The sequence below is a fragment of the Hyposmocoma kahamanoa genome, unplaced genomic scaffold, assembly GCF_003589595.1.
Source record: "Hyposmocoma kahamanoa isolate Upper Pololo Valley unplaced genomic scaffold, ASM358959v1 225, whole genome shotgun sequence".
Classification (NCBI taxonomy): domain Eukaryota; kingdom Metazoa; phylum Arthropoda; class Insecta; order Lepidoptera; family Cosmopterigidae; genus Hyposmocoma; species Hyposmocoma kahamanoa.
The window spans coordinates 283,675-303,185 of NW_020653744.1; the positions used below are offsets into that span (position 1 = coordinate 283,675).

Genomic DNA, 19,511 nt, shown 5'->3' on the forward strand with positions numbered 1-19,511 from the left:
CTGTAAAGGGCCCGAAACGTCGGTTTGTTTGAAAAAACAAATATACGCGATTTAAATCCGGAAAAATAGTTAATGAATTTATTTTATTCTAACTTATAATTAGGAGATTTTAAGACGCTAAAGAACTCTTTTAACAATAATTTCGCCATTGTTCCATGACTCTTCCATTTGAGAATAAAAAAGTTACCGATCCATATTAATTCGCTGAATCTTCAAACCTCTCTCCTCAAATGTTGTCTTTGGACGCACCCTTGAAATTTATTCATGGAAAACCAATAGCCTCATGAACATGATAACTGCCTCAGTGGCCGAACGGTTACCATGCTGCACTGCCATGCAGAGGTCCCAGGTTCGATTCCCGGGCCGGGAGAAATCTTTGTATGGCCTACATTTATTTCTCTCGCGAGTTTGGGTGTCATTTGTTTTGTGCGGGGATATGAGTGTGTACGCGTTAATAAAACAAGAAGTATAAAAACCGTTGTCCTTGTACCTCAGTCTAAAAACATACAAACAATTCCATTCAGTCATGGATTCTTCTGCTTCCTGGGATGTTTTCTATATAATAGGTTGCATCGCGAACTTAACATTTTTGGTTTAAATAAATATGAATGTAAAAAGAAGATGGCAAACTAGTTAAATTATGAGGATACTGAAGCTATACTTCATCCAATAGTGTAGCTCAAGGTTTTGCTGATCTGTAGGATTATTTACACGTGCATATACACGCGCACACGCACACATTCGCACACGTGCGCACACAAAAACACAAACACACCCACACGCACACACACACTAATTTTAAATTTAAGTTTTACAATACAATACAAAAATTCTTTATTGTACACCAAAAAAGGAAACAAATACAATACAATGAAATTAAAAATAAGCGGTGGTACAATGGGCGGTCTTATCGCTTTAAGCGATTTCTGCCAGACAACCTTTGGATGGAAGTAATTATATAATTCACAGGAAAAAGACGGCGGTGTATGAGGAATTACTAAACAATAGATAAAAATTGATAAATAAATGCAAGTAAACATATATTTATAAATAAGTAATAAAACCAATACATATACATGAATATCGTAAACTACTATATATTCTTATACCTATAAATATAAAATTTCTAATAGTTTTAAAAAAAAATTCTAATAGTTCTGTCTTATTGACAACGGAGCACTCCTGACTACAGCATCCTCTCACTGCGGCCAAGACACCTTTAGCCGTTAGCTTATCTGATCAGTCTTGTGAGTCTGTGAGACTGGCACTGAGAAAACCATTTCCTAAAGCACCCTTATCCTCCCCCCTTTCCGTCTGTTGCCTTAGGTCGCACGGTGACAGGCTTCCCCTACTATTTATATAAGTATATATTCCGTAGCGTATGGTTAGGGCTAGGCTGTTAGGTAGGCAACTAGGGTTGTTAGTGATAGTACAGCTTTCCCTGACCACTCATGTATAGCCAGCTAGCTACAGCTAGGTAGTTGACTGTACAAGTTCCAAAATTTTCTAGTTTTACTTTCAGTTTAAAAGTACAATTTATGATTAAATTCATCTATCTAAAATTCAATAGTGTACAAGTGTGAAAATTCTTCAATTTTATATTTTTCATATTTTGTTTTTCTCTTACAATGTTTAATATTTTCTTAGTAATGCCATAATATAGTGTGTATTATTCCCAAGGGTGAGGGCCTGGGGGCCTACCATACCTTTCCAAAAACAATCTTATTTCAATGTAAGCTTAGAGTATACTTGATATAATGTTACTTATATTCGTACCATGACAAACTTGTCTACCAAGAAATGTATTATTGCTAAAATGACTGAAAGAACGAATGATTTCTCAATATTGTCTATTCCTTACTAAAAATAGGAAAGAAATAACGCTATATGAATTGTATAATGCCATCTCTTTCTTTTTTAATGTTCCAAATCGTGTTATCGTAGTATAATGTTAAAGTACTTAATGTTATTTACATTCAGAGAATTTTAACTGCCAAAAAAGAAAAGTATGTAATAATGAAATATATTAAAATTGCGTTGTTTTCAATTATTATTCCGCATTTTCAAGAAGAAAAACAAATAAAACAAGCTGAGTCTTGATAATCACGTTGTAAATTCGGAACTATAGTCTAGTGTCAACTATTAGTTTCGCTAAGGAGTATATAGATGGCGCAGTTATAATTTTACAAAATAAACATCGTGTATTTTTATTTTACGAGAAATTAATTCCTATGTGCTATTAAATAAAAAATATTGAAGAGATATATGTAAATAAATAAGTTCAACTTAACTTTTAATCATTACAAATCAACATTTAGACAATGAAACTGAAAATAATATTGTTTCCATTGCATCCGTGTAACTATTTTAAGATTGCTAAATGTGATATAAGAACAATATTACTTTAATGTCAAAGTCGCGTCATGGTACGAACTGAGTGAATGAATAGTCACAAAGCTGCCAATACAACATCATAGTTTTAACATTACAATAAGCTTACTTTGAAAAGTCAATGTAAGGTTAAAGTAATATTGTTTTAAGAGGTTGTGGTAGGTCCCTGGTGACTTGTAGTACAGGTGTTAAGCCTTCAACAGGCACCAGCTCCTACAAAAATGCCGTTAATATTTATTAAATTACCTTCTAAACTTGTTATTGGGGAGAAATAAACATATTATTATTATAATTCCATGGGAAAATGTTGGGGGATTAGGTCGAGTATTACTGACTGTTATTGTTTTGAACGGATGTCAGATGAAGAACGAGAATAAGACTCCCAGGTTTTTTACAACAGTTCTAGAAAACTCCAACACGAGCTCTAAATAAGAAAGAACAATAACTGACTATACAACAGGCACTTGTACAAAAAAGGACAACCTAAACAGCGTAACTACTCACGCCGACGTCACGAGAGGTATTTCCACCAGCGTCCAAAAAATTTATAGTCTGTCATTAATATAGCCATACAAAGGGAAAACGCTGCCAGCATCTAGGGCACCACGCCGCGGGGACCCAATTTTATTCATATCATTTAATTCTAGTTTTACTTTCTAGTATTTAATCTTTTATTGTACATTACCTGTATATTATGAAAATACAATAGACTGAACCCTTATGCATAAAAAGAATTATCAAATTTTGTTTTTTCATTTCCACTATTTTGAGTTACTTTTTTAACCGACTTCGTTATCGTATGTTACGCAATAACTCCTTATTTGTGAACCGATTTTCATGATTCTTTTTTTGTTGGAAGTACCCCCTACTTCCATAGTGGTCCCCTTTTATTTTGAAGAAAATCATCCACCTCTAAGGGTGGCTGTTCACGCATGAAGATTCATTTTTATAAATAGCGCCTGACTTTAATTTGGGAGCAATTATTTTAATGGTTGATTTTGCTATTTCTCCAATTCAAGGCGTTTTTCTCTCAATATACTTTGAGTAGTGAGAACCGATTTTTATTATCTCCAGTGGCAAGTCCTGTGTAGTGGCGAACTAGGGGATATTTCAATAAAACTTAGCAAATAGACGTAATTCCACATACTTTTGAGGTGGGTTTTTTTAGTACTCTGCACTGAGATTATTATAATATCAAGAGAAGGGACGAACAAGTCGCGCACCTGATGGTAAACTACACGCTTGTCCATAACAGTTGCAGTGCCACGCACAGCTTTAAATCGCAAAGATCTAAGGGGCACTGCCACTACGCCCGTCACCCTGAGACATAAGTCGTCTCATGCGCCTATAATTTCATCAGCACTAGCATTTATAATTTTTATGTCGTTTAATAAAAAATTTAGGCTTTAATTTAAATATATATAATATTAGTAGACTACATTATCTTAGCTCTGAGTGGCACTGCAACTGTTATGGACAGGCGTGTAGCTTACCATCAGGCGCACGACTTGTTTGTCCCGTCACTTGATGCCACGTTCTATTGAAATCGATACCGGAAAGTGCGCCAAAAACCGGGTTCATCCTCTAGTTTGCCACCCTTAGAGGTAGAATATTTTCTTGAAATTTAAATGGGACCACTACCAAAACACCCTCTTTCCAACAAAAAAAGAATCCTTTAAATCGATTCACAAATGCCTGAGTTATCGCGTAACATAAACAAATACAATACAATCGAATTGAGAACCTCCTCCTTGTTTGAAGTCGGTTAAAAATTAATATATGCATAGTAATTTCCATGGTAGTTTTTTTGTGACATATATAAATCAGACGTTATATGTATATGATGCATTTCGATATTGAAAACATAAACATGTTATTGTCTTTATTTAACTCTTGCGTGCCGTCTTAAGCCAAAAGAGATAGCATTACAATTTCTGTGGCAAACAGGGGAATCGACAATACGTAACGTCATCTTAAATGCCAACCGTGTCCATTTCGCAGTTCATGAGGTACATGATACGGTTGTCAAAGGGAAGTACATCAAATGTTTTTCCAAGTGCTTTATTGAATTATTCGCATGTATTGTAATAAAATGGACAAAAATATTGACAGTGAGAACAATTAAATATTAATAAAATTCGTCGCTGCAGCGATGTGGCATTTGAAAAAGCGAAGATCGACCGAATATAACATTGTACAGGCACGTGTTATTTTTCTGTCTATAAACCACACAAAAGCCCAAATATCTCATGTAATTAGACATATTTAAGTAGTTTATTCATAAATCTTGTCAAATTTTGCTTTGGTTTCAAATTTTAACATAACTTTGAATGTAACTAGATTACATGATAATGAAATAGCAAGGCAACATTGATCATTAGTAATTGAACGAATGAATGCCATCACGGCCATTCCACTGACACTCTATTGAGACTCAACTGCCATGCAACTAGATTTTAGCAGAATAACAAATATTATCATAATTGCAACGTAATTTCACTGGAGTCTCAAAAGAAATTACTATGATTAGTGCTTTTAAGAAAATTTGCAAACTGGCACTATTATACTCCGTTCAAACATTTATTTAACATAGGAAATGAAAACTATTTTTCTGGATTTAAATCGCATATATTTGTTTTTTGGTCCCTTGGTCACGGATGACCATGACCACTGTGAGTCAACCGTGATCTGTAAAAGGCCCGAAACGTTGGTTTGTTTGAAAAAAATAAATACACGCGATTTATATGTAACACTCGCGAAAACCTAAGAACTCGATATTTATTTCACATTTAACATACGCATGCCTTCGAAGTTCCGTAATTATCGACATAAAATCATAGACAAAAATGTATATCTTCCGAGTCAACATATTATGTAACATAGATTATTCAAGTTGATGAATTTTGGTACCTGTCTAATAAATTATAATGAAACGAAATAAATTATAAATAATTATAATATCCGCTCACGCGACACATGCAGCCGTAGACGCATACCACACCTAGGTGCCGGTGATGATTTTATACCGATTTATCGGATATCGAAGTTATAACAGGCAAAAGAACTAATATTAATTGCTACTTCGGTAACTACTCTAGCAAACTATAAAGTATTTAATGCCTGGGTCTGTCATTTAAAAAAAATAAAAAACTTCAAAAATACGTCACGACAATCGTGTGTGTTATTGTTTGGGTTGGTGATTTCGGTGTTTATTTATTGAAAACTTACCGTAAGTAATGTTTTTATGTTTACCCTGAATATAAATGTTTATAAACTATGCTTTAAGGAGTAATTTCATGGTAAACGTTAGAACTACTCAAACGGAATATTATCATATTTATCCAACTACACCGAAAATTTCATTAGTGCTTTTTAAGTGCAGGATTTGCGGTGTATTACTGCATTTTATTTGAGATGTTTTTGTTGGTAGTACGGAGGGTACTTATTTAGCAATGCAGAATAATAATTTTTATTTATACAAACTTGTATTTAAACTGAATGCTTTTCTAATTTGCGAAACCAAATAGCCGCCATTTTGCGGAAGAAGGAGCGCATGGCGTGAGCGGATAATTTCTTATTGTTTATTATAACGAATTGTCGGATTTTTCTCCATATGAACGGGAATTATCACGTGAATGCTCGTTAATATTAATTATTAATTCTTGAGTACACAAATTGTCAAACACAACATTAGGATCCCAATCAGACAATATCTTCTTTTTTGAACCCGCTCACATTCATGATTTAAACTTCTTCATTAATGAAACCGATTGTTAGGACATCGCTAATTAATTAGAATTCGAGCTGTCAAAAGTTAAATAAATAGTTGGACGGAATACAATTTTATTATCATAGTTAAGTTTAAGTGTGTAAAACTCTGCAACAAATATTTTTTACAGATTCCTCTCTTAATATTGTAACAGTTGTGATTGTAAAGAATAGTTATTGCTATTAATTCTAGCGGCATAATAAACGCCATTTTAGCTTCAAAGTTTTTAACTGACTTGAAAAAAAAAAGAGGTTCGCATTTTTGTATGAATGTTACAAAAAGTTAGAAAGAGGGTACCTCCATAGTGGTCCCATTTAATTTGAAGAAAATCATCCTCCTTTAAGGGTGGCTGTTCTCGCATGAAGATTCATTTTTATGAATAGCGCCTAAATATTTATTATAAGGAGCAATTATTTTAATGGTTGATTTTGCTATTTTCCAATTCAAGGCGTTATTCTCTCTCAATATACTTTGAGTAGTGAGAGCCGATTATTATTATCTCCTGTGTCAACTAGGGAATTAATCCAGGTTTGCGCACTTTCTGATAACCGATTTCAATAAAACTTGGTAATTATATGTAATTCCACGTACTTTTGAGGTCGGTTTGTTTAGTACTATGTACTGAGATTATTATTTAATCACGACGTACCGCATTTTTAGAAGCGAATAGAACACGCTATCAGTGTCGCCCCGCCTTTCCCTGAGCAATTCGCACAACATGGCGGACGGGCTGTCAAATCGCTGACAAGGCGCGTCGCCAATTACATTCGGAACGGATCCCATAATAAATATTCTTTCCGATATTGCGCAGGGACATTTATGTAAAACATTGAGAATTATGTTCTCGGCTATATAGCTACGCGTTGGGTATGTTAGCGGCGGGCGAAGAGAAATGGGATGAACACCAAAATATATTGCAATTTTCCCTGGTCTCCTTGCTATTCAGTCCACTCGGATAGTGTAGAAAGCGTAGAAAGCACTTAGGATACTTAGTTACAAATGTGATTATGACCGCAGCCTCATTGGCTGTAGTGAGAGACTTAACGAATATGGAAAGTGACCTCATTACGCGTTCGCCGTAAGAAATAGCACTTAACATACATGCACAAGGTTCTTCATGTTTAGGTTGATTCTCCTTACATCTTAAATAAAATAGCTCTCTCTACAAGGCGCAACCGCCGAAACCCAACGTTTTACTTGGACGTACAGGAATAATACATCATTTTACAGCCTCTTTGTAAGAATGTGTCGGCTTTACAGCGAGATATCCATGAAAAACATCGATGGGGACATTTTTGATCCAAGATCCAGAGTATCTAAACCCATTCCCTTGACGCTTTAGTATGAAGTAAATAAGTAAATGATGTGTCTTTAGAATGATGTGTCAACATAAGTAGGGTTACAATCTAGTACAGAACTTTGTTATATCATATTTAATTTGTGTCAATGTAATTTGATTGTTATCTGTTTTGTTGTCCATATAATAAATAAATAATTTTATGTTATTTTTACTATAGTCAGAAGTGACCACCAACGGCGCCAAGACCCATAAACAATAAAGAACCTTAATTGCACCATAACATCATATGAAGATAACATCTTATGCATGCCAGACCTCGATAATGACAACGTTATCTTGGAACGTAATATATAACCATATGAAAATAGGTTTAGTAGCAGTAGAAGTTGTGTAGGAGTTCGTGCAGGGAAGTACTGCCTTACCTACGCATATTTCTGCCGCCAAGCAGTAATGTTACTTTATTTCGATTTTGAAGGGTAAGTGTGCCGGTGAAATTACAGGCATATAGGACTTGTCAACTTGTATATCAGAGTCTCGGACGCAGTGCTGCCGTGTCGGACGTATGTCACAAAACCCAGTTTTGAGAAAATTTGACTTTATTTTACGAAGATTTTATGCAATTGTTGAAGAAAAAACGTAAAAAGATTGGTTAAGGCCTAAGGAATACGAGGAAATTCAGATCGCTGAAAAAGTATAAATATTAAAATTTATTATTGATAACATAGTTTGGCGTAACAAGCAAAAAAAGTCGAATTAAGTCAAGCGACTTACGCTCAACACGGGTAACGCAAAATGAAAAAAAACCACAAAGCATAGAGTGGCAGTGACCCTCAGATCTATGTGATTTAAAGCTCTGAGTGGTGTGGCGACGTGACCTCGTTACATCGTGGGAATGGGAATGGCAATATTATTTATAAACTGGATTTATTTCCACTATTTCTTTACCTTTTTGAATTTTGAACTTTAATCTCGCTAAGCGAGATGTGTGGAGGCATGGAAGCTGCGGAGGCTACTATTTTCCCAGCCACATTTCAATCCTATAGAACATTTCAAGCGGTACTAGCAGCGGTATGCGCGTTTCAGACTAAGAGACTATAGTGTTAAACTCTCTGAGTTAAGGCTTCAAGTCTTTCTTTCTCCCGTGTTTTTCTTGCCCCACTATATACTATAATTTACTAGACTCAAACTAGTTATTTCCCTAGTACTAGAGCACAGGTATTCACTCTGGGGCACTTCACAGAACATCCAGACCCGAAACAATGTAGTAACTATAAGTTAATTTCCTAAAATTGGTCCTACCGTCTTTAGAGTTCCTCCAAGGTAGAAATGTCACCTTACCTATTTCTTCGCCAAGCAGTAATGTCAGCATTACTGTGTCCCGGTTTTGAAGGGTAAGGGTGCTGGTGAAATTACAGCCACATGGGACTTATCAACTTATGTCTCAGGGTGACAGGCGCAGTGGTTGTGCGCATCAGATCTTTGCAATTTAAAGCTTAGATATCTGTAACTATTATTGACAGGCGTGTAGCTTACCATGAGGCGCATGACTTGTTTGTCCCGTCACTTGATATTATAAAAAAAGTTTATGCATCAATTCAAAGCACATTGGACTGCACCTTATTTTAATAGCATCCTAGTAACAATCGAGACTCTAGAACTTTCTACAGAGTCAATTTAACTACGCGATCCGACCCTTACCGGCTGGTATAAAATATCACACACCGACAGCGAAGGGCAGTTTCTTCAACCAGTAACCCGAACACAAGCTCCACTTGAGATACCTTGTACTATTTTAAATTGTAAATTCTAAACGCAATAAAACAGCAAACGTTTCCCAAACTTATGTTTCTACGTTATTGAAATAAAGAAGGCCCCTCGACTCTCCGAAAACTACAAAGACACATTTTTTTAAATCAAATGTAAGTGTGTATTTAACCTCCATCTCACCTGATGGAAAGTGACGATGAGGTCGACGATGGAGCATGCACATAAATAATGCCTATTCACTCTCGCCTTGAAAAAGTCCAAGTTATAACGGTCACAGGTCTGCAGGCAGGGAATTCCACTCCATAGCCGTTCGCCATATAAATGTGGAAGCGTAACGCTCCAGGCGAATCTTTGGAATATCCACAACATAAGAGTGGAATCCAAGCCTAGTCTCCCGTTGATGGAAAGGGGAAGGTGGAATACATAACTGTACAATGATAGTTATTTAATTTTTTGTAAAAAATACGCCGCTTATTTGTTATTATTACTGATAGAAAGATCGGATAAACAAAGGAAAATAATTTCAATTCGATTGGACCAAATACGGAAGAAAAAAAAACAATGGAAGTGCTTAAAGCCTCGATTACTATTAGAACCGTTGCCTAACTAAAACTCATACCTTCATGATTTGAAATATTACGAAATTAAGTTAAATATATTTTCTGGTGTTTCAAAATATAAGACAATGTTCTACTGACATAATAATAATAACAATCCCTGACCCCGGCCGACTGTGCCATTAATAATAATAATAATGTATTTATTTCTCCCCACAAACATAACAACTGAACATGAACAAAAGTAAGATAGACTAAAATAGTGTTTATATTATGTTTGCAAAAGACTGGTACCTAAACTAAGCATAAGCTTGTAATATGGGATACCAGGTCTCTCACTACAGACAACTTTCTCCTTCTCTTATTACTATGATTGCAGAGGTTATAATCTCAGTACAGAGTACTAAAAAAACCGACCTCAAAAGTACGTGGAATTACGTCTATTTGCTAAGTTTCATTGAAATATCCCCTAGTTCGCCACTATACAGGACTTGATACTGGAGATAATATAAAAATAGGTTCTCACTACGACACTACTCAAAGTATATCGAGAGAAAAACGCCTTGAATGGAAGAAATAGCAAAATCAACTAAATAATTGCTAAAAGTAATTGCTCCTAAATTAAAGCTAGGCGCTATTTATAAAAATGAATCTTCATGCGTGAACAGCCACCCTTTGAGGTGGATGATTTTCTTCAAAATGAAATGGGACCACTATGGAAACACCCCCTTTCTAACAAAAAAAGAATCATGAAAATCGGTTCACAAACACCGGAGTTATCGCGTAACATACATACAAAAAAAAAAGAACATACTGTCGAATTGAGAACCTCCTCCTTTTATGAAGTCGGTTAAAAATTAAGTTTAAGGTTAAGGTTATACTGGTATACAATAGTGAAAAAGAAAACAAAATTTAAATGTATGAAGTAACTAAACTAACAATTTGAAAGTTTGTGAACTATGTGTGGGTGTGTGTGTGTGTGTCAGTGTGTGTGTGTGTTCTAGAAGTTCTAGCGCATAGTGTTCGGAACTAGTAAAGAGTCTTCGATTGGGAGACACAGAAGAATTTCTAGAAGGTGGAGTGATTGAGTGTTGACGCATTAACGTCAGAAGCAGGTACAGTTGCCGTACTAATAGTACGTTCGCTTCCGGATAGTTGGATTATAGGAACAACAACCACACAAACAAAAACAAAAAAAAAAACAAAATTCTTCTTGCTTTGGCGTTTTTCTTTAACAGTAACAATGTTTTAATCGATTACCTGCGAGACAGGCTTTGCCTAGTGCAGGAATCGTAGGAAATTCTGTACGCAATATACGCTACAATTGAGTTGTGTTACCTGGTTCTTTGTCGTAACTAAATTATAATGTACCTGCACAAGTTCATTTGTAAAAGTACATTACTTTGTATTTTTTATTTTGTAAATTCAAAAATAATATGTCAATAATTATTGTCAAAGAATTCTGTCAATGAGTAAAAAAAAAATACTATTTATTAAAAAAGCTAACAGTTGTCTTTTATATTCATTAAAGTGATTGATTAATCTAATCTCCTTTGGCAAATTATTATAAATTTTTGGCGCCATGTAATATGCTTTACTAAATAGCGTAGTTCTGTGTGATTTTGTACACAACTTATCACAATTACGTGCCCGTGTAACGTTCTTATATTTTACAGGATTTTTTGTAATAAAAATTTAACACTCATAAATATAAATAGACAGATAGATAAACACAATATCTACTTTACCGGGTTTCAATAATTAATTTCAAAATTATATTCAAACTTCGTTTTTTAGACGCCTGTTCTTATAAACAACAAAACATCTCCAGTAAAAGTACAACGCGAGCTAACAAATGAAACAACTAAACAATTGATGAATGACTACGGCTCTACGGCGTAGACAGCTACGAAGCGTAGCACTTTGAGTTGTCACTGTGATGAGAAGATTGTTTGTTTTTTATTTGACAGGAAATTGTAGGTGTCGATTTCGTGACACTTTTTTTATTGTAGGTTTTGACAGGTGACAAGTTTCCGGTTCCCTTTTACAAATAGCACTGCACTATCCTTATATTTCAGAATAAAGAAATGAAAGAAGAGACCGAATTACATTGTAGTACTTGTTTCGTAGCAGAATGCTACGGCGTAGGTTATTGCGTAGCAAGTGCTACAAACATTATTGGTAGAAGGTATTTACGTCTTATACGTTTCACTACCAGACACGGTTCCCTTTTGTACAACGTTTGCAGTTAATATAACATTGACAAATATTTGAAGTTAAGAATGAAAAAGCCAGATCTTTAGTATCACGGCAATTTCAAATTTACTATGAGCTTTTCGGTAAAGGACAATACTACGATGTATCCTGCACGTCAAAGAAGGTTTTCAACTCTTGGAAAACAGCGTGGCGGACTATGGCGTCAACCCTCGGAGAGGGGACCCATGCCCAGCAGTGAGACGAATAAATGGATTCATGATCATGATCATGTATTTTTAAATTTGCCGGGCAGCCATTTGGATCCGCCATTTCGAAAAAAAATGACAGGCAATTGGCAGCCATGTCCGTAAATCATTTTAAATTATCTCGAATACTTATAGAAGATTCCACAAACATTGTAGATAAATTCATCTCAAATATTATCATTCCAATTTTTGTTTGCCGACATTATTTTTGTTAATATGCAGTGACTTGTATTGACTATTAAGTTTGATGCATCTTAAATTTCTCTGTAATGTATATTCTTAAGAGTTTATACTACCTCAAAAGACTTTGGTTGATCCTTGTTCTTAGGGGAATCTGCCTTACGTATGAGCAGTGGAGTTTAGTCAATAAGACGATTTCAAGTTTAATTTTCTTCCACGTTGAACTTAATGGATTCATTAAAATCTTTAAGAGTATTATATTTATTAAAGATGATGTTAGACAATTAATTATACCTTTTATATAAAAAAAAACCAACTTCAAAACTTTGTGGAGTTACATCTATTTGTCAATGTCATTGAAAACGATTAACGGATTTTTTTTCAAATTGAAATGGAACCAACAAGAAAAGAATCGTCAAAATCAGTTCACAAACACCGGAATAATGGCGTAACAAACACCACACAAAAATACAACCGACTTGGGAACTACCTTTTTTTAAATCGGTTAAAAAGACAAGGAAGCTTAGTTCATCTACTCAATGTAATAATACTAAAGTGTGGGCAGTTTCATATACTACCTTTAAGAAAGTTTATGTGAAATCTGGATTTGTAAGGCACATGCCTACAAATATTTCCGTCGCTTTTCTCTTCACATACAAGCACGTCCCATAATACCTTTTCATAAACATGCTCGGAAATGTTTGCATTACTTTCAAAAAACGAACACGGAAAGTTTGTCATTCATGGACCATGCGACTTTTTTCCGGCCAAGGCCTGCAAAGTATGAAAATCCGTTACTGTCCTCTTCTCTAAACTTTTAAATCAACCTTATAGCCAACTGCCCAGTGATCATAATTGCGAGAATTAAAAATACCTCTTACTAATTAAATTTTTATTTATTGATATTCAATTATTTTTTGTGAAATTACTCCACTAGTTTGTTATAATTATTAATACAAAGATCGAACACTCAGAAAAAATTCCTTCGATCCATAAAATTTCGATTTCGATTCGATCAATAAAAATTTAATTAATACAGTGAATAGCGACATCTCTCGCCAGGACTGGTAGCTGTAAAGGTACTAACTGGGTGATAAATCTGCAATAGATTTCTCATAGATGGCGCTACGACTAAAAAGTCGTTGAAAGACCAAGTACAAAGACACGACGCAAGCACATAGAAGAATTCGTGAGGTCCGTTGGTTCGTTCCGTGGCTTAGTTGGTATAGCGTCTGGCACGGTATGCAAGAAGACGTCGGTTCGAATCCGACCGGATCGAAGGAATTTTTTCTAAGTGTTTTTTCTGAGTGTTCGATCTTTGTATTAATAATTATAACAATACCTCTTACTTTAAAAAAAAATGGCGGTAACATTTAAAGTGTTCTGGTATTCTTTTGTTTTTTTGTCTTTTACGTAATTTGGTCGCGAAAATGAGTGTTAGTGAGAAGAGCGATAACGAAAATTAAATATTTACTATTATAACGAAAATACAATACACATTCAAACACGTCATCAGAAATTCAGCGGGTTATTAAAGTGACTGGAAAAACAATAGTAACATTTTCTTATAAAAATTGTCCTAATACGTCAAATACTACGTTCAATATTAATTAGTATTTATTTACTTTTTCTTCTATACATCTTCCTCTCATTAGTCTTTTATTATTTCCTCACATTGTTTGAGAAAAGTTCTATACATACCTCGGCGGGAACGGGGATTTTTTTTTATAATACTAAATGACGGGACGAACAAGTCGTGTGACAACACTGAGACATAAGTCGACAAGTCCCATGTGCCTGTAATTTCACCAGCACCCTTACCTTTCGAAACCGGAACGCAGTAATGCTTACATTACCGAAATAGGCAAGGTGGCAGTACTGCCCTGGACGAACTCTTTCACAGGGAGCTCTAATGCTACTAAATCGTATTATTACAAGGCGTCTCTGGCGCTCGTGCTTGTAATTCATACTCGTCCAGCAATCTCTTACTTCCCGGCCTCTGCAATAATGTACTATATAAACTAACATCCATAACTATATAAGAAAACACTGCTTACTAATTATTTACACGTATTGTAGTAAGTGTAAGCAATGGCTATTTAACATACAGAAATCACAATATTGCTGAAGTAAATTGACGTCGTAATTGCATTATAACGTAGCAAATACTTTCTTTATTTTAAGTTTTTTAACCGACTTCAAAAAAGGAGGAGGTACTCAATTCGACTGTATGTTCTTTTTTGTGTGTATGTTACGCGATAACTCCGGTATTTGTGAACCGATTTTCATGATTATTTTTTTGTTGAAAAGGAGGTACTTCCATAGTAGTCCCATTTCATTTTGAAAAAAATCATCCACCTCTAAGGGTGGCTATTCACGCATGAAGATTCACTTTTATAAATAGCGTCTAACTTTAATTTAGGAGCAATTACTTTAATGGTTGATTTTGCTATTTCTTCCATTCAAGGCGTTTTTCTCTCAATATACTTTGAGTAGTGTCGTAGTGAGGACCTATTTTTATTATCTCCAGCGTCAAGTCCTGTATAGTGGCGAACTAGGGGATATTTCAATGAAACTTAGCAAATAGACGTAATTCCACGTACTTTTGAGGTCGGTTTTTTTAGTACTCTGCACTGAGATTATCATTATCTTTGTCACTGTAAGTTTAAAAGTGTGTAAGAAGTTTGTAATATAATATTGTGGGTAGTTTCATGTGTGTGGGTTGTTTATAAAATAAACCAGTGTTAAACCATCGCCATCTCCACCGAATGTCTCTATAGAAATGTCAAAGGAACGAACTGCACGAATGCCGATAAATTTAATTTTTGGCACATCTTGAGATTAAAAGTGTAACCTACTTAAATACCCGTGTAAATTTTTATTGAATTGATATTCAATTATTTTTTATGTCAAATTACTCCAGTAGTTTGTTAGAATTATTAATACAACGACGAACACTCAGAAAAAAATCCTTCAATCCGGCCGGATTCGAACCGACGTCTTCTAGCACACCGTGGCAGACGCTATACCAATTAATCCACGGGACGAACCCGCAGACCTCACGAATTTTTCTATGTGCTTGTTGTCGTGTTTTTGTATTTGGTTTTCCAACAACTACGAGACAACTATGAGAAATCTATGAAAATATTTCGTCACCCAGTTAGATATCTTCACAGCTTCCAGCCCCGACTAGAGATGTCGCTATTCACTGTATTTTAAATTTTTATTGAATTGATATTCAATTTCTTTTTTATGTTAAATTACTCTACTAGTTTGTTACAGTTATGAATATAAAGATCGAAAACTCAGAAAAAAATATTTGATATAGCGTCGGGTATGGTATGCTAGAAGACTTCGGTACGAATCCGGCCGGATCGAAGAAATTTTTTTCTGCGTGTTGGATCTTTGTATTAATAATTATATCAAATTAGTTAAGTACATTTATCATTTTAATCTGTTTAAAAGTATAGATATATATCCAATCTTAGAATAATAACGCATAGAATGATAGTTTCATATCAAAGGAACTGTCACAAGTGAGGCAAAAATCAAATTCATGTAGGCTAGTTTTAGTAGTAGGTTAATTTTAGGTTATAGTGAATATTTATAGTATAAAAATGCAAGTTGAAACGCGTTACTTCCTTGTGGAATGTTATGTCAGTATCTATTTTATGTTTGTCTGACGTATTTTTACACTCATTTACCGCACATTTCGTCATTTTTAGCTAAAATTCTGGAGCTGTTCGCGGTGCAAGTTGATCTTGAGCGCTGAAGGCCCGCCCGCTCGTGTAGCGCCCATTGGGAGTGCTTCAATTTGCCTCACTTAGCGTGTGCGGACTAGGTTTCTATGCGTTATTATTCTAAGTATCATGATACCATTGTATCAATTCTAAAAATTATACTTAAGCTGTGCATTAAATTTAATTTTCATTGTTGTAAGTTTTTTTTTTTCTTCTTATTACAAGATTTTTTCTTTTCTTTTTGTTTATATTCCTAAGGGTAAATATGTAATATAATATTGTGCGTAGTCTTATGTGTGTAGGTTGTTTATAAAATAACGTATTTCACTACAAAGTTGAAAACTGTTCCAGTGGCTTTCGTATCCGGTATTTAGAGTTCTTTTACATGTAATATATATACTCGAGTGCTCATCGAAATAATGAATTAATTTTAAGCATGCCCTTCAAATTAAAAGTCGAAAATTCTTGTGAAGTTTGATAATAGTTAGCAGCGGTTGTATATGTATGAAGGTGGAACCTGATAATCAGGATGTAGTGCTGAGGTTAAATCCTTTTTTTTTTTAATTTATTGGGGTCAACAAACAGTTACAGATTACACATTGTACATAGCTATAACTAACACCGTTAACCACAGAGTACTTGAACAGTTGTACAGTTTTAGTAAACACTCACAAATAATGCCAACACTAAATCAGTAGCACAGTATAATTATGGAGGTATGCATAAACAGGTGCCCTTCCAATAGACACATCGATCTATGAGAGTATTTACGACAATACATTTACTTTTATATATATATATAATGTAGAGAATTCGTCCAAGCCAATGCGCGGATGTGAGCCAAAGTGGATGCATATCCACTAGAAAAAATATGCATATACATGTATATAAATAGTTTCCACTAACTGTGATATTTATACTATATATATCGTGTGTCTTTTGAAATAAGTAGAATTTTATCTATATAAATATATACTTACGCACTGATGAAGGAATTTTATTAGTTAATTGATTTTTTAATTTAAAATAATCAACATTTCATTAGCACTAGATTCCACATTTCCGAAACTGTTAACCTTTAATTGTAAATGTGCTTATGAATAAATATGATTAGCTGCGATGTGTAACGCAACATGGGTGACCTTTATGAAGGTCGACAGGTGTTGAGTTGGTACTTTCACCATACCATGATCATCCACAGCCTGATTTCACCCACTGCTGAGTATAGGCCTCCCGGAGTTTGTGCCATCCATCACTTGACGACCATTGCCGCCCTAGGACGCGTACTATGAATAAAATTCACATTGTCGCGGAACCCCAACTGCTCGACACTGAGGGTAGCATTCGCTTTCACCCGTATATGATCACAATATTCGTAGACTTTGTGGAATAATTTATATATATAATAGGCCTTTAAATTAAACCTAATGCAGCGTAAATTATGCTACTCATAAAACTCTACAAGAAATCTGAAGACTACGCTCGTCTGGCTTCACTCTAAGTAGCAATCAAGATTATATAAAAGTAATGTTATACCTAGCGCTTCCATTAATGACGAAAAATCATTTCACAATAAGTAAACGACAAAGTAATTTCAACTGTAACCCCTTAAGGATATCGGTTCTATTTGAATAAGCTCAGAACAAACAGAAGTTGATAAATTCCGTGGCAAGTTTAAGGAGACACATTTGCATTTCTAAACCTGCACGATTGCTTTTTAACAGGGACTCTCAAAGTTTTATGGGTTTACTTTTGCTGGAATTTCATCATGCCGTATCGACACTCGTTATATCTTTTCTTTTTACGAAAGATAGGCACAATCTTACCCAAATTTGCAACTGATATTTTGTTAGAATTGTGTACTTATTTAGAATAGAATAGAATAGACATTTATTGCAACGCCACAACACATAGATACAAAAAAAAATATTGATACCACTTAGACAAGCAAAACAAAACAAAAAGACGTAATTAACAAAATTAAAATAAAATAAGACAATAACAAACAAAGAGCAAAACAGAAAAATACTAAATATAACAACCACAAATGTTGTACTGTCATGTGTGCGGTTGTGGCGTACGCAAAAGGACTTCAATCAGCTTATGCCACAGCCGCAATTGACTGTGGCGCTGGTTTTCAATGAGCCCTGAGCTGAGATGAGTGACGGACGTGTGTGTCGCAAAATAAAAATAAACTGCTTAAATAATTGCGTATGTGTTCTTTGTACGTTGTGTTAATGCTGTGTGTTATATTATAGATCGCAAAAGTACTTAAATATAGCAAATATATACCTACTGTGTGTGTTTATAGTGTGGTGACGTAATTACGTAATAAATAAAATTATACAACTCGTTCACTCCAAGTCGGGTTAGACGAAAGATGAAGGACGCTATTTGACACCGGCACATCGCCGATCGCACGTTTGTTTTGTTTAATGCAACTTACTCCTATTTCTACCATAATTCTGTATAGGTCATTAATATGTGATTATTCTGTTATTATTTTATTTATTAATTTTACCAAAAATACCGCTTGTTCCGGGTACAAACAACTTTGACGTTGGGCGAATATCTTTCTCAACTTTGACGTTATTCCATGATCGTCATCATATACAGCCTGACTTCACCCACTGCTGGGTATATGCCTCCAAGTTTCTGTACCACTCCCCACGATCCCGTGCCAATCTCATCCAGGTTCGCCCCCCAATTCCTGCGATGTCATTAGCCCATCTCGCCGCTGGACGCCTGACGTTCCTGTGTCCAGTCCTTGGACGCCATTCAATTATCGCCTTACTCCATCTGTCATCTTGTCTCGCCACTTTAGCTTCGTGATGCGGTTCCCCATGTCCTTTACCTTAGTTCGAATTCGGACTGGACATTGGGAACACGGTCTATAAGCTTTATACCGAGCATGACACGCTTCATGGCTCTCTGTGCAACTCTCATCCAGTAAACAGCCTCCTGCGTGAGCGTCCATGTCTCGGCACCGTAAGTCATAGTAGGCAGAACACACTGATTATATAGACGAGTCTTCAGACATTGTGGAATTTTAGCTGACTTAAGAATGTCGTCCAACTTGCCAAACGCGGCCCATACAAGCTGAATTCTTCTGGTGATCTCCTTCACTTGATGCTCCTTGCCAAAAGATAAAATATAAAGTACTTGGTACTTGGTGCAACGGGCTGGTATATAAAATAATCATTTATTTCATAGGTAAAATTTTTACACTTGGAAACGTTTTTTTAAGCTACTTTTTTAAGCAACTGCTCGTTCACTACGCTAACCTCCCTGAGAAGAACGAGCAAGAAACTCTAATGATTGCTCTTTTCAAGTAAACTTAAATGC

The 19,511-nt window shown here is 35.1% G+C and overlaps 1 protein-coding gene across 1 annotated transcript in view; it reads right to left on the reverse strand.

Moving 5' to 3' along the window:
* Nucleotides 1-19,163, reverse strand: part of LOC113228302 — a 43,226-nt gene extending 24,063 nt beyond the window's left edge. Inside the window, exon 1 of the mRNA XM_026461562.1 lies at nt 19,073-19,163. Coding sequence (XP_026317347.1) covers nt 19,073-19,163 — 91 coding nt within the window. The remainder of the gene's footprint in view (nt 1-19,072) is intronic.
* Between the last annotated feature and the right edge of the window lie 348 nt (nt 19,164-19,511).